The sequence below is a fragment of the Natator depressus genome, chromosome 10, assembly GCF_965152275.1.
Source record: "Natator depressus isolate rNatDep1 chromosome 10, rNatDep2.hap1, whole genome shotgun sequence".
Taxonomy (NCBI): domain Eukaryota; kingdom Metazoa; phylum Chordata; order Testudines; family Cheloniidae; genus Natator; species Natator depressus.
The window spans coordinates 72,490,433-72,506,728 of record NC_134243.1 but is presented as its reverse complement, the minus strand read 5'-3'; the positions used below and the strand labels follow the sequence as shown (position 1 = coordinate 72,506,728).

Below are 16,296 nucleotides of genomic sequence, written 5' to 3'. Positions count from 1 at the left end.
CACACAAGCTGATGCAGAAACATGAGCCACTACACTAAACACCTGTTTAGCAAGATACGGGTATGGCCCAGGTTTCTTCGCTCTATTTGAAGCTCACTATAGACAGCAAATACCACTTTGACTCAAAAGAAAATGGAGCTTGAATGGTGCAGGAGGACAGCAATGGAACAGGTCAGTAAGTAGCACTAATGACACATTTTGTAAAGACACACACACATAGGCAAGTGGTGATGCTAGTCAGGACTGAATAACCCTGGCAGAGATACATTGACAAAGTTCACATGCCTCCTGCCAGTACTGTGCCTGACTGCAGTCAGTGGTAATCTCTCATTTCCGTGAGTATTAAATGGGAGAGTTAGAAAAACCTTTTGTCTGTGCTTTTAACCAGATTGATCATCCTGTAATGAAAACCTGAATGAAATTCCTGAGCAGAATCCAACAAGTTCACTGTACGCCATCGAGTTATTTCAGTTAGCTCATATTTCAGGCAGAGAGTTTACCCCGCTCTCCCTCCCACTCTACTATTCAATCTGGTTTGGGTGGGTCCTTGCTATCTGATGAAACCAGTATATGATGATAACAAAGAAAGTATTACACCAAATGTTTCAGAGAGCAACATATTCTGAAGGTCAGAAGCCTTCAAACGCTTTTGAATCAAGGGATCATTCTTTTGAGAACCTTCAAAAATTTGCCTTTAAAAGTATTGTGCACTTGCCAAAGCCAGATGCTAGAACAATGTTCCAATGTGGCATTTAGAACTTTCCAGTATGTGAAAGGGAAAATTTGGAATAGGATTTATTCGCAAGTTATATACGTTAATTTTTACTGACCTAAACATTTATTTTTAGCCTTTCTTCATCCCTTCATAACCAACCCAGATAAAGGACAGAATGCAAACTCTGACATGGTTACTTACCCTGGCTTATCCAAAAGCCCCTTACCTCAGTCATTTCTTCTGTCAGATCATCACTCAGGTGAGCTCTCTGAAGCAATGCTAAGAGGTCAATGCTGGACTTCCGTCTGGGTTCTGATCCACACATGACTTCCGTTTCTGTTTCAGTTATGTTGATCTCCGTGTGCACAGCCTCCTGCTGTCTCCATTGCAGGTCCTCTCCTGCCCGTTTCAAAGAAGTGCTGCTGCTCTTGAGAGACATGACCGAGCTGGAAAGAGTGCTGGGGATAAAGGTGGACAGGGCCTGGGAACGTGAATAAGTAGTTTCTTCGCCTGTGAAAGACTCACTCTCCAGTATGTCGGGCACAGATACACTGAGGCGTCGGTCCAAGGAATGCCTTTGCCTTCTAGCCACCATTTTTCTAGAGCTTTTCTTTATCATCTTTATGTTGAAGTTTTGTAACAAAGGCCTGGTTTTCTGTTTCAGGGATCCCCAGACAGAGGATCTATCCAAATCCATAGCTGCAATGGGGATGTCACCAGCTCCTTGGCATTGTTGGTTTTGAATGGACTTCAGTAATTCATAGGGTCACTAAAAAGAATGTGAGAAGAATAAAAGCCAAATAGTTAAAGTGAACACCATTTCTGGATTATGACTCATGATGTCTCACCCACAGACCTTCAGTCCATTTCTAACAAGCAAGAGGAAAGCATACTGTGTTATTAGGAAGGGAATGAGCAGTAGAAAGTGTGCCCTACACTAAGGAATGATGGTTAAGATTATGTGAGGCCCATTTCCTTTAGGATCATCAGAAGTGGGCCATTTCCACTCTTTCCCCTTTCTGAAACCTGATATTGTGGGTTATCAAACTTTATGAATTAAAATATTCAACTTGACAACTGCTAGAGTTACTAGGAGTCCTTGTGGCACCTTAGAGACTAACAAATTTATTTGGGCATAAGCTTTTGTGGGCTAAAACCCACTTCACCAGATGCATGGAGTGAACAACACAGAAAACAGTATAAATATTACAGCACATGAAAAGATGGGAGTTGCCTACCAACTGAGGGGGAACAGTGCTAACGAGGCCAATGCAATCAAGGTGGACGTCGCTGCTGACATCAAGACATCAAGAATTGCAACATTTAAAAAACCAGTAGGAGAACACTTCAATCTCCCTGGACACTGAATAACCAACTTAAAAGTGGCAAATTCTTCAACAACAAAAAACTTCAAAAACAGACTCCAACAGGAAACTGCAGAACTGGAATTAATTTGCAAACGGGATACCATCAAATTAGGCCTGAATAAAGACTGGGAGTGGATGGGTCACTACAAAAAGTAACTTTCCCCTCTGCAGATACTCACATCTTCTTGTCAACTGTTGGAAATGGGCGATGTCCACCTTGATTGCATTGGCCTCGGTAGCATGACAAAAGTAATTTTCCTCCTTTGATATTCACCCCTTCTTGTCAGCTGTTGAGAATAGGCCACTTCCACCTTAACTGAATTCGCCTCGTTAGCACTGACCCCTCACTTGGTAAGACAACTCCCATCTTTTCATGTGCTATAATATTTACACTGCTTTCTGTTTTGTTCACTCCATGCATCTGATGAAGTGGGTTTTAGCCCACAAAAGCTTATGCCCAAATAAATTTGTTAGTCTCTAAGGTGCCACAAGGCTTCCTCGGTTGTTTTGCTGATACAGACTAACACGGTGACCACTCTGAAACCAGAGGTACTGTAATCTGGAAGAGTGATTGGCTTAGTAAATATTGTAAACAAAGATTTGACGCATGGTAACATTTTCACGAGAAAAAAACTGCAATGCTAGGATACCTTCTGTGCACACTTTCCTGCCTGAAAGAACATAGACCATTGGTTTGACCCAGTATGGCATTGCTTATCTAGCCCAGTATCCTGTCTCTGACAGTGGCCAGTACCAAAGCTTCAGGGGTAGTGTACAGAACAGGGTAGTTGGAATGATCTATCCCTGTCTTCTCCTCCTGGCTTAAACATTTGTTTCCTATCTTTTAACCAGTTAATGATCCATGAGAGGATCTTCCCTTTTATCCCATGGCTACTTAGTTTCCTTAAGAGCCTTTGGTGAAGGACCTTGTCAAATGCTTTCTGGAAAGCCAAGTACTCTATATTGACTGGATCACTCTTATCCACATGCTTGTTGACACCCTAAAAGAATTCTCACAGATTGGTAAAGCATGATTTTCCTTTACAAAAGCCATGTTGACTCTTCCCCAACAAATCATGTTTATCTACGTCTGGTAATTCTGTTCTTTACAACTGTTTCTACCAATTTTCCCAGTACTGAAATTAGGTTTACCCACCTGTAATTGCCATGATCACCCGTGGAGCCCTTTTTAAAATTGGTTTTACATAAGCTAGCTTCCAGTCATCTGGTACAGACATTTGTTTGTACAATAGGATACATACTACAGGTAGTAGTTTTGCAATTTCATATTTGAGTTCCTTCAGAACTTTTGGGTGAATACCATCTGGTCCTGATGACTTATTCCTGTTTAATGTATCAATTTGTTCTAAAACCTTTTCTACTGACACTTCAGCATGGGACAGTACTTCAGATATGTTGGCCAAAAAGGTTAGGATGTGCAGGAGTTAGCTCTGTTGAGAGTATCTAAAACTTTCAGCAAATTCTTGGGCATCCCAGTATACCAACTCATAAACAGAACACTGAGGACTGCCACTCATCAGTCAAGGTGGAGTGAACAGTGATGGCTCAAGGCAACACCCAAGAATCTAGTAATCCAGGCTTCAATTGATGCACAGCTAACAACATTCTCTGCACTGATTATTGTCCCTAAATTCTCTGCACTCATTATTGTCCCTGGAAGTCCCTCCTTCCCCACAGAAACACACTACTACATGTCAGAATTATTCTTTGGAGGAGCCCACTTTGAAAGTTTGGCCCAGCAAGAGCTATAAATCCAAGGTGCCTGTAGGCAAGGAGAGCATGAATTTGTAGAATACCATCTGAATTAGATTAAAGAGACATACTTTAATCTACACAAACACAAACACAAACACACACACACACACACACACAGAGTAAAACTTGTTCGAACACTTATCCCGCAGCCATAGATCCTGCAGACCCTTTTTCGTGCAAGTAGTACATATTCCTTCATCACGATGGAGAGGTGGTGGGGCCAAATCTGAGTGATTGCCACTTGTGACCCCATGCACCAGATCACTAGGCCCAGAGCGAGGAGTCAGGCCTAGCCCTGTAGGTCAGGAGTGGCTGTTGCAGGGTGAGTGTGAGGCAGGCTTGCTCTCCATCACCACTTCCTAGTATAATGGATCCGCTGAATCAGGAGGCCCCTGAAATAGCCCCATTGATATCAGAGAGACTAGTCACTTCAGAAATACTTTTTAATTTCATTTAGAATGGCCAAAACCAGACCCTCTGAGAGGACCAAGGGAGGAAGACGTTTTAATGGACTTCAGGACAGTTGTGAGGTAGAACACAATTAGTTTGGCCATGGAGCATTTAATAACTGAGGCCAGCATACTTAGGGAACCCATCTCTGCATACTTTACTCTACAAACTAAGCTATGGCTTTCAGCTGTAGGAATGAGATGAATATACTTAATTTAACCAGCCAGCTGCTGATTAACAAGCCACTAATCCACATTTTAAACTCTGCCCCTCTCTACATATCCACTCCTGGTCTCCCACAGGCTGATGCAAAGTTGCCTGAAGTTAATGGGACTCTTTCTATGGACTTCAATGGGCTTTGGACATGGCCCTTAATGCATCGCCCTGCCCCTCACCTTGTTTCCTCTTCTCCGCCAATGACGCCAGCCTCAATCGCTCACTTCTAAAACTCCTCCCACAAACACCTTTGAACATCCTTTCATCACACCCCTCATACATGCAAAGCTCTCTGAGGCATAATGCTACTATTCTCCCCTCCAGACCCATTTCTGCTGTGGTGCCGACACGCAGCCAGACAGACGATGATGCAGTAAGGCCAAGGAAGAGTCGAGATATGCTGATATTTTTGATGAAATAATAAAACTTTAAAAAGTTAGAAAATTTATATAAAAATCCAGGCTAGATGTCTTTCTAGACTCTATCACTCAATTAGAAGTTATGGGCTTTATGCAGAAATTATTGGGTGGGGTTCGTTAGCCTGTGTTATGCAGGTGGTCAGACTAGATGACCATATGGGTCCCTGCTGACCTCGTAATATACTTATACAATCTTTCTCATCGATAGATTTTAAGGGTGTCACTCTCCCTCCACATTGCTCTACTTTTCAGATTGTAAGCTCTTCAGGCAGGTACTGTGTTTTCCTTGCTGTAGTGATTAGCACAACTGGACCATAATCCCAAATTGGCCCTCTGGGTATTAATGTAATATAAACAATTAATAATAATGAGCTAACTCAATACAAATCTTATTGACTACAGCATTAATAGCATGCAATCTCAGAAACAGGCTATTATCCAAACAACCTGACTCAAAAAGAAAAAAGAATCCCCAAACACACTTTCCTGGGCAGACTTTAAAAATTGCACAGAATGCTCCATCAGTTCCAAAGTTGATTTACACGCAAAGGGAACAAAGAACCTACCTTCAGGTACATGTAATTCTCTTAGGGTCTCATCCATAGCCTGTTGAAGATTTCCACTGATTCCAAAGAGCTTTGGATTAGGCACTTAATGGCTGAGACACTTACTGGTATCAAATGCTTCATAAATTAATCAAGTCCTTTGGGAGGATTTGCTTTTGCTATATAAATGATATTCCAAGCAATCAAGCAGGAAAGTGGTTTCCTTTCAGAGCAGGTCTTTGTGGAAACAAACAACCTATGTGTTTGCAAGCACGGTTTTTCCATGAGTTTGGGGGCGGGGAGAGGGAGGCGGAGAAAGGCGTTGACCACATCCTGTGAAAACAGCAACCCAATATACTGGACATTTGTAAGGCCCCTATAAGTGAAAGGAGCTTAATAAATTGCACAGGGAGGATTAGATTTTTGTAAAAGTGTGAGGCAGAACAAATACAGCAGGTTGGAACAGAGGAAAACACATTTGTACAATTTTATTGTACATTTTCAAAACTCTACAACCAGCTAAAATAAAACAAACTTATCAGTCAGAAGGAAAATAAAAACAATCCTGTTTTGTTCCGTTTTTTAAAATCTCATGATTTTTAACCTACTCCTTTGATTTTGGAGGGGGGACCCTAATTCTTGGTTTGTGAGCATTTGGGGGGCAGCAATACTGCTTTTGTGTTAAATCAGTGTAAAGGTATGTATATCAGTATAGCTATTCCCATACAGGAAAGCGAATAAACTATACTGGTGCATGGCACTTTTGTACTGGTATAAAACTGTCCACTAGTGGCTGTGCTATTATTTTGGTACAAAAAAAGTCACACCCTTAACCCAGATAGCTATACAGCAGGGATCGGCAACCTTTGGCCCGCAGCCCGCCAGGGAAAGCCGCTGGCAGGCCGGGACGGTTTGTTTACCTGCAGCATCTTCAGGTTCGGCCGATCGCAGCTCCCACTTGCTGCGGTTCACCATTCCAGGCCAATGGGGGCTGTGGGAAGTGGTGGCCAGCACATCCCTCGGCCTGCGCCGCTTCCCGCAGCCCCCATTGGCCTGGCACGGCGAACCGCAGCCAATAGGCGCTGCGATCGGCCGAACCTGCAGACGCTGCAGGTAAACAAACCATCCCAGCCTGCCAGCGGCTATCCCTGGTGGGCTGTGTGCCAAAGGTTGCTGGTCCCTGCTATACAGGTACAAAAACAGTGTTTAAATCAAGCCTAAATGAATTTATCTTCATCACTGCACCTCTGTCAGGTAGGAAGAATTCTCCGCATCTCACCAGTGGGGAACTGAGGCACAGAGAGGCCAGGGGGCCTGTTTTTTAGCGAGGTAAGTGCCCACAGCTCCAACTGAAATCAAAGGGAGAAGCAAGCACACTGCACTTGTGTGGAGGAACAATATAAATAAATCTGGCCCTAAATTACTTGCCAAAGGACACAGGGAAGTCCATGCAGAGCCAGCAGATGAGACCACATTCAAATCCCAGTGCAATGCTTTAACTATAGGAGGCTGTACTGAGCTTGCTTTTGTTGACAATTCTCATTTAGAAACCTTTCCACCTTCAAACACGATGGGCCATTCACAGTCATAGGGCCTCCACTTCCAATATTACATCATTTAGAATTACCAGGCCAAACATGTTTGTAGAAAATGCCATAAGACTTTTGAAATTCAAATTCATCTTTATCCAGCACCTTCTGTTTTGCTGGCTCTCTCTTGCTCTCTCACACACAAACCTGTCACATTCAAAATGCTGTTGATAAAGACAGGACCAGTTCATAACATCTGCTTCCCTAGATGAACAAGGCTCTTCAAAGAGCTGTGTTTCCTATTCCCTTTCCATTATTCCCCACCACACACACACACACTTTCCTGACTATTCACCACGGCTTGTCGTCTTTGTTTGCTTTTGTTTTGTTATCAAACATACAACCTACTCCTGCAAACACTACCAGGCATAGTTCTCCATGAAAGGATTCATGATAGTAAGCACTTCACTCAGTAAACAGTATTTGTAGAATAGGGCCATCTGAACGATAGCTGCTATGGGGCAGTCCCTTATCAATGTATATAGCACTCTACAAATAACACTATGAATAAAGTGCTTCCCCAATAATTTATACCATATCATCATCACCACCATAAAAACAAAATACTTCAAGAATAGTGGACCAGTGTGTCTCAAAATCTGTTCCACCAACCTAAGGAATATCACTTTTTTCCCTAATGACAATATAATCCAAGGAATGTTTGAAAAAACTTGGCACAGCACACATCATATTAAGGAACACAATACAGTACTCCGACATTACAAGCACTGGTCAGACTGACCCAAGTACTCCAATGTTGGACATAAAAAGTATCAGCCACTGATAGCATTAAACCCCCATAGTTTTACAATTTCCTACTTCCCCAAGGCACAAAATTGTTTACAGAATACCAAATGTCAAGACAGATGACAAGACAGGGCAGGAAGAGGTTAGGTGGGGAGTGAGTAAGTGAGTGACACAGAGGCCCATTAGTGGTTCACTGCTGCGTGTCAGCAACTCTTAGTAAGCCTGACAAACTTACACCTCATACACCGCTGTCATAATATTTACCTGCATCTGAAGAAGCGGTTTTTTTACCCACGAAAGCTTATGCCCAAATAAATCTGTTAGTCTTTAAGGTGCCACCAGGCTCCTTGTTGTTTTTTATCTAGAAAGAATGTTGTGTAAGATACCAGATGAAAACCAGTAACATGATGGTCATTAATATCATTATGAAATGTGTTACCACTATATGAGGAATTACACTGATTTTATGCTCTAAAGTCTGTAACCAATGAAAGGGAGAAACAGGTTTTCTTCCAGACAAGAGGGAAGATAGTTCTCTCCCCGTCTATAATGTAAACTGAACTTGATGATGCAAGAGACAAGGAGCAGTTCATTTGCATCGGAGGTCAACAGGAGGAGCAAATTAATATGAGGATGTAAAATCAGCATAGGAAGACACGGGAGTCTTAACCCCAAGGGTTCATCTTGAACCCGGCGACAAAGACAACAAATCTTGGGGAACATAAGCAGAAGCAAAAAGACATTCTGGGTATTCATCCCTAAGGGGACATAGAGCTCTTTGCATCTATGAACAGAGGAACCCCAACTATGGGGGTTGGTGATGCTGAGAATCAGCTATAGGTGAGAAAACTGCTTTAGACAAAGCTTGGAGCCTACTAAGGTTACATGTAGTCTCTTACACACACGTTATACTTTTGTGGTTTTGTAACCATTTCTGTTTCTATTATCTCTGCTAAGTATTAATAAAGAACAGATGTAAGTGATAAACTTATTCCTGTTTTATTATAAATTCCTATCAGTGCTGTTATATTAAGGTGAGGTAGGCATCCTCAACTGAGCCAGTAGGCAGGTATAGTCTGTCTCTTTGGAGATAGCAAATTTGGTATTTTTGTGGGCATCCAGTGACAGGGGCTGAATGTTGCAGGGAGACCTTCTAGAACAGTGGTTTTCAAACTTTTTTTCTGGCTACCCAGTTGAAGAAAATTGTTGATGCCCGCAACCCAACAGAGCTGGGGATGAGGGGTTTGGGAATGGCTCAGGGCTGGGGCAGAAGGTTGGGATGTGGGGCCGGGAATGATGGGTTCAGTGTGTGGGAGGGGGCTCTGGGGTGGGGCTGGGGATGAGGGGTTTGGGGTGCAGAAAGGGGCTCCAGGTTTAGGGGGCTCAGGGCTGGGGCAGGGGATTGGGGCGCAAGGGTGGGGCACGTGCTTACCTCAGGCGGCTTATGGTCAGCGGCACAGCGGGGGTGCTAAGGCAGGCTTCCTGCATTTCCTGGCACCATGGACCGTGCTGCAACCTGGAAGCAGCCAGGAGCAGGTCCAGCTCCTAGGCGGAGGAGTGTGCAAGCGGCTACACGTGGCTCTTGCCTGCAGGCACCGCCTCCCCAGCTCCCATTGGCCAGGAGCCGGTGCTCAGGGCGGGAGCAGCACATGGAGCCCTGTGGCTCCCCCAGCCTAGGAGCCAGACCTGCTGCTGGCCGCTTCCGGGGCGCAGCGCAGTGTCCGAACAGGGGGGGGACTAGCCTGCCTTAGCTGGGCAGCACTTTTAACTGCCCGGTCGGCAGTGCTGACCAGAGCTGCCCCGACCCAGTGCCTTACCTTCCATGACGCAGTACTGGGTCGCAACCCGCACTTTGAGAACCACTGTTCTAGAGCAATGGTTCTCAACCAGGGGTACACATACCCCTCAGGGTACGCAGCGGTCTTCCAGGGGGTACTCCGCTCATCTAGAATTAGTGTTTCTCAACCTGGTGGCTGTAACCCCCATGGGGGTCGCAGGACAGTTTTAGGGGGATCGCAAGTGCAGGACTGGCATAGGAGCTGGCAAGCAGGGCAACTGCCCAGGGCTCCACCCCACAGGGGACCCTGCGAAGCTAAGCTACATGCTTCAGCCCCAAGCACCGGGGCTCAGGCTTCAGCCCTGAGCGTCAGGGCTTAGGCTTCAGACAAAGCTCACAAGTGAAAAACAGGCTCAAGTATCACACTGAAACGTAAGTACAATATTTATATTCCAATCGATTTATTTTATAATTATATGGTAAAAATGAGAAAGCAATTTTTTTTCAGTAATAGTGAGCTGTGACACTTTTGTATATCTGATTTTATAAGCTAGTAATTTTTAAATGAGGTGAAACTTGAGGTACACAAGATGAATAAGACTCCTGAAAAGGGTACAGTAGTCTGGAAAGGTTGAGAAACACTGTTCTAGAGAGACTGGGAACTGAAGTACACCAAGGGTTAACCTGCAAGGCAAAGTTAGGACTGGCAGAATCCTAAGGAGTTTGTTTGGCTGGCTCCCAAACTGGGGTGGTGGGGAGCAACCATCCAGTAAAGCACCAAAAAATCCTTCTTTTGATAACGCAGAAAGATAATTGCGTGACTGCAATTCTAGATGCCCCGAGAGAGCATCACAGTAAGAAGTAAAGAAAGATTATCCCAATAACATCTCACCACAATGCTGTGTTCTGATCAAGCAGTGACAAACTTTCCAGTGACAACACTGGGCGAGACAATGCGCTGCAGTAGAATTGCATAAATATGTGCCAGGTTTCAGAGTAGCAACCATGTTAGTCTGTATCCGCAAAAAGAAAAGGAGTACTTGTGGCACCTTAGAGACTAACAAATTTGAGCATAAGCTTTCGTGAGCTACAGCTCACTTCATCGGAGTGTCTTTTTATAAATATGTGCATTTCTCTTAACTGATTACTCTACTGTGATCTACAGTAAATGCCAAAAAACAGCCTGCTCTTACTTTCTCCAGTGTTTTCTTTTCCTGCTTTTACTCACCATCTTTAGCAGCAGGACAGTAACTATAATTTAACAGGTTTCAGAGTAACAGCCGTGTTAGTCTGTATTCGCAAAAAGAAAAGGAGGACTTGTGGCACCTTAGAGACTAACCAATTTATTTGAGCATGAGCTTTCGTGAGCTACAGCTCACTTCATTGGATGCATACTGTGGAAATTGCAGAAGACATTATATACACAGACACCATGAAACAATACCTCCTCCCACCCCACTCTCCTGCTGGTAAAAGGTTATCTAAAGTGATCATCAAGTTGGGCCATTTCCAGCACAAATCCAGGTTTTCTCACCCTCCACCCCCCCACAGACAAACTCACTCTCTTGCTGGTAGTAGCCCATCAAAAGTGACCACTGTCGAGATCCACTTCCGGGACACTACAGTGCTAATAAACAATGGTCACATAAACACCACCCTATACTGGAAACCTACTGACCGCTATTCCTACCTACATGCCTCCAGCTTTCACCCTGACCACACCACACGATCCATCGTCTACAGCCAAGCTCTGCGATACAACCGCATTTGCTCCAATCCCTCAGACAGAGACAAACACCTACAAGATCTCTATCAAGCATTCTTACAACTACAATACCCACCTGCGGAAGTGAAGAAACAGATTGATAGAGCCAGAAGAGTTCCCAGAAGTCACCTACTACAGGACAGGCCTAACAAAGAAAATAACAGTACGCCACTAGCTGTCACCTTCAGCCCCCAACTAAAACCCCTCCAGCGCATTATTAAGGATCTACAACCTATCCTGAAGGATGACCCAACACTCTCACAAATCTTGGGAGACAGGCCAGTCCTTGCCTACAGACAACCCCCCAACCTGAAGCGAATACTCACCAACAACCACATACCACACAACAGAACCACTATCCTTGCAACAAAGCCCGTTGCCAACTGTGCCCACATATCTATTCAGGGGACACCATCACAGGGCCTAATAACATCAGCCACACTATCAGAGGCTCGTTCACCTGCACATCCACCAATGTGATATATGCCATCATGTGCCAGCAATGCCCCTCTGCCATGTACATTGGTCAAACTGGACAGTCTCTACGTAAAAGAATAAATGGACACAAATCAGATGTCAAGAATTATAACATTCATAAACCAGTCGGAGAACACTTCAATCTCTCTGGTCACGCAATCAGAGACATGAAGGTCGCTATCTTACAACAAAAAAACTTCAAATCCAGAGTCCAGCGAGAAACTGCTGAATTGGAATTCATTTGCAAATTGGATACTATTAATTTAGGCTTAAATAGAGACTGGGAGTGGCTAAGTCATTATGCAAGGTAGCCTATTTCCCCTTGTTTTTTCCTCCCCCCACCCCCCCCCCCACCCCACCGACGTTCTGGTTAAACTTGGATTTATGCTGGAAGTGGCCCACCTTGATTGTCATGCACAGTGTGGGGAGAGTGGTCAGTTTGGATGAGCTATTACCAGCAGGAGAGTGAGTTTGTGTGTGTGTTGGGGGCGGGGGGTGGTGAGAAAACCTAGATTTGTGCTGGAAATGGCCCACCTTGATTATCATGCACATTGTAGGGGGAGTGGTCACTTCGGATGAGCTATTACCAGCAGGAGAGTGAGTTTGTGTGTGTATGGGGGTGGGGGAGTGAGAAAACCTGGATTTGTGCTGGAAATGGCCCACTTTGATTTTCATGCAGGTTGTAAGGAGAGTGGTCACTTTGGATAGGCTATTACCAGCAGGAGAGTGAGTTTGTGTGTGTGGTTTTTGGAGGGGGGTGAGAGAACCTGGATTTCTGCAGGAAATGGCCCACCGTGATTATCATACACATTGTGAAGACAGTGGTCACTTTTGATGGGCTATTACCAGCAAGAGAGTGAGTTTGTCTGTGGGGGGGCGGAGGGTGAGAAAACCTGGATTTGTGCTGGAAATGGCCCAACTTGATGATCACTTTAGATAAGCTATTACCAGCAGGAGAGTGGGGTGGGAGGAGGTATTGTTTCATGGTGTCTGTGTATATAATGTCTTCTGCAACTTCCACAGTATGCATCCGATGAAGTGAGCTGTAGCTCACGAAAGCTCATGCTCAAATAAATTGGTTAGTCTCTAAGGTGCCACAAGTCCTCCTTTTCTTTTTATAATTTAACAGACAGCAGCAGGTTCTCACTTGCTCATAATAAGATTAGTCTTATTTTCAATACTTTCAGCATTCTCCATATATTCTACTTCCATCGTAGATCAGAAGTTTTCTTTCCTGCTGTAAATTTCAAATGCTTGGTGCCAACAACATCACAAAATCTTGTCTAAGCAATCACACGTATGCAGAGAAAAAAAAACTGTCCGGGGCCAGAGCCTCAGCCCCAATACCTCCTCCTTGTTCTTCTCTGGCATTCATGATATATTGTAGCAAGGAATTTCACAGGCTTATTATGCATAAAAAGTATTTCTTGTGATCAATTTTAATTTTTTTGCCTTTCAATTTCATTGAATGTCCTCTTGGGTTTTTTCTTGTATTAGGAGAAAGAATAAATAGGAGTGTCCTATTTCCCATCTCTATACTATTTATGTTTATACCCACTCATAGCCTCGCTGAATAGTCCCAATGTTTTCTCTCTCCCCTCATACAGAAGTCTTTCCATGTCTCTAATCATTTCTGTCACCTGGCTTTGAACCCTCTCTATTTCTGCTTTTCTGTTTTGTTTTGAGACAATGTGATCAGAACTCACCATAGTACTTAAGGTCAGAGCACGCCATTAACTGATATAACTAAACATTTTTAGCGTTTTCTCTCCTGTTCTTTAGGTATGCTAGCACTATGTTTGATTTTTGGCCATCTCAACACATTAATTAGTTTTCTTTGAGCTCTCTACTTTTTCCTGGATAGTTACAGTATATTTAGAATATGTACAAGTAGTTGATATTATTCCCTCTACTTTACGTTATTTTGATTTTGTCACCATTGCATTTCATGTGTGATCATTTGGTTAGGTCCCTCTGAGCTTCCTCACAGTCTTCACTGACCTAAATAATTATGTCATGTAAAAATATTGTCACTTCTGTTTATTTCCATTCCCACACCATAAATAATTCTACTGAACAACACTGGTCCTAGTAGGAAAATGTAGGGCACTCCATAGTTAACCTTGGGCCAAGACAAATATTGACCATGTTTTCCCACTTTATTTTCTCTCTACCTGTTTCTGATTATTGGAACTGAAAATTACTTTGGTTATTAAGTTTCCTTAAAATGCTCTTGTGAGGGGTTTTGTCAAAAGGCTCATTTGAGAGTTTACATAAATTATGTAAACTAATTCATCTTTATTCACTATTTTGCTGGGGTGTCGTGAAGCTAAATTCACTAGCATATAGTGCTTTGAGATCTTCAGATGGAAGACCTTCTACAAGTGCAAATTGTTAGTAAATAGGTGCAGAGAGCCATGCTAAATTACAATATGATGCACCATCATTGTGGAATGTGTTGCCATATTCATTCTGACTACTCACCCCACTACTGCCACCAGTCCCCATGGAACAACATGATAAACTGAGCCTGTAGGCTTACACTGAAACATTATCCAGCAAACTTTTTAAGAAGTACCCTCAAAAGCAGTAAAAATCAAGTATATGCAATTTGAGCACATGAACGCTGCTGTTATGCCTTTCATAAATATTCTAATTGTTGTATTCAATTTGCTTATACAATGAAAGTGAAAATAAAGGGTCGGTTTGCTTGCCACCAAGCTTTGTGAACATATGCTTAAGTTAGGATGCTTTCAGCTATGACTAACCACTCCTCAACATTTAGAACAATTCTTATAATAAGTAGCTGAAAAGACCAACAAGTGACAAACAGAGGCTATTAGGAAGATGTTCTTTATTCACATGTCTTAATACTGGTTTCAGTTCAAAGGCAACTCTACTGAAGCCTAACCTGGTGCAACTTTACACATTCCAGCTCCCTCAACGTGAAAGCTGAAATAGTTTAGCCCTTGTCTATATAAAGAATTTCCCCACGATTTCTGCCGTTGGTGGCAGGCACTGGCATAGCTGCACCAGTGTAAAGCCCTAGGAGACACAGGGGACAGTGCTTTAAGTTCACCTAAACTGGTTCCAAGCAAAGGTAAGTTACGCTTGCACAAACAGCGGCTTTGCCTGACAACAATAGTTATTTGTATTTATGTAGATACATGGGTGTCTGGCCACCAAACGGCTACAGTCCCCCTTAGGTTTAAATATAATCTCTGAAATCCATCCAATAAATGGTTGTGACACAAACAACATGGTGCCAGCAGAGAGGGGTGTAGCAGAAAAAGCAACCAACAGGAGGAGACTGTGGTGTATCCTTCTTACACCCTTCTTTTAGTTCCTTTCTCTGCTATAACCTGTCTCTTCTGGCCCTCTGTACACAAGTTATACCAGCTGGAGTATAAACTCCGCTCTGGAAGGGAAGGGAAAGGAAAAAAGCAAGGCAAATAAGCCCTGGTCTACACTAGGAGTTGAGGTCGAATTTAGAAGCATTAAATCGATTTAACCCTGCACCCGTCCACACGACGAAGCTCTTTTTTCGACTTAAAGGGCTCTTAACATCGATTTCCTTACTCCACCCCTGACAAGGTGATTAGCGCTGAAATCAGCCTTGCCGGGTCGAATTTGAAGCAATTAGACGGTATTGGCCTCCAGGAGCTATCCCAGAGTGCTCCATTGTGACCGCTCTGGACAGCACTCTCAACTCAGATGCACTGGCCAGGTAGACAGGAAAAGGCCCGTGAACTTTAGAATTTCATTTCCTGTTTGGCCAGCGTGGCAAGCTGCAGGTGAGTGCAGAGCTCATCAGCAGAGGTGACCATGCAGAGCTCATCAGCAGAGGTGACCACGATAGAGTCTCAGAATCGCAAAAGAGCTCCAGCGTGGACCGAACGGGAGGTACAGGATCTGATCGCTGTGTGGGGGGAGGAATCTGTGCTATCAGAACTCCGTTCCAGTTTTCAAAATGCCAAAACGTGGTCAAAATCTCCCAGGGCATGAAGGACAGAGGCCATAACAGGGACCCGAAGCATTGGCGCATGAAACTTAAGGAGCTGAGGCAAGCCTACCAGAAAACCAGAGAGGCAAACAGCCGCTCCGGGTCAGCGCCCCAAACATGCCGCTTCTATGATGAGCTGCATGCCATTTTAGGGTGTTCAGCCACCACTACCCCAACCGTGTTGCCTCCATCTCCATTGAAGGAGTCAAACAACACGGAAGCAGGTTTTGGGGATGAGGAAGATGATGAGGAGGAGGTTGTAGATAGCTCACAGCAAGCAAGCGGAGAAACCAGTTTTCCCCGACAGCCAGGAACCGTTTCTCACCCTGGACCTGGAGCTAGTACCCCCCGAACCCACGCAAGGCTGCCTCCCAGACCTGCCAGGTTAAGAAGGGACCTCTGGTGAGTGTACCTTTCTAAATAGTATACATGGTTTAAAAGCAAGCGTGT

At 43.9% G+C, this 16,296-nt stretch overlaps 1 protein-coding gene across 1 annotated transcript in view; it reads right to left on the bottom strand.

The window, feature by feature from the left end:
* The window catches only part of MCTP2 (multiple C2 and transmembrane domain containing 2), a 164,781-nt gene that overhangs the window by 130,333 nt on the left and 18,152 nt on the right, over nt 1–16,296 (bottom strand). Inside the window, exon 2 of the mRNA XM_074966514.1 lies at nt 942–1,484. Coding sequence (XP_074822615.1) covers nt 942–1,412 — 471 coding nt within the window. The 5' untranslated portion in view covers nt 1,413–1,484. The remainder of the gene's footprint in view (nt 1–941; nt 1,485–16,296) is intronic.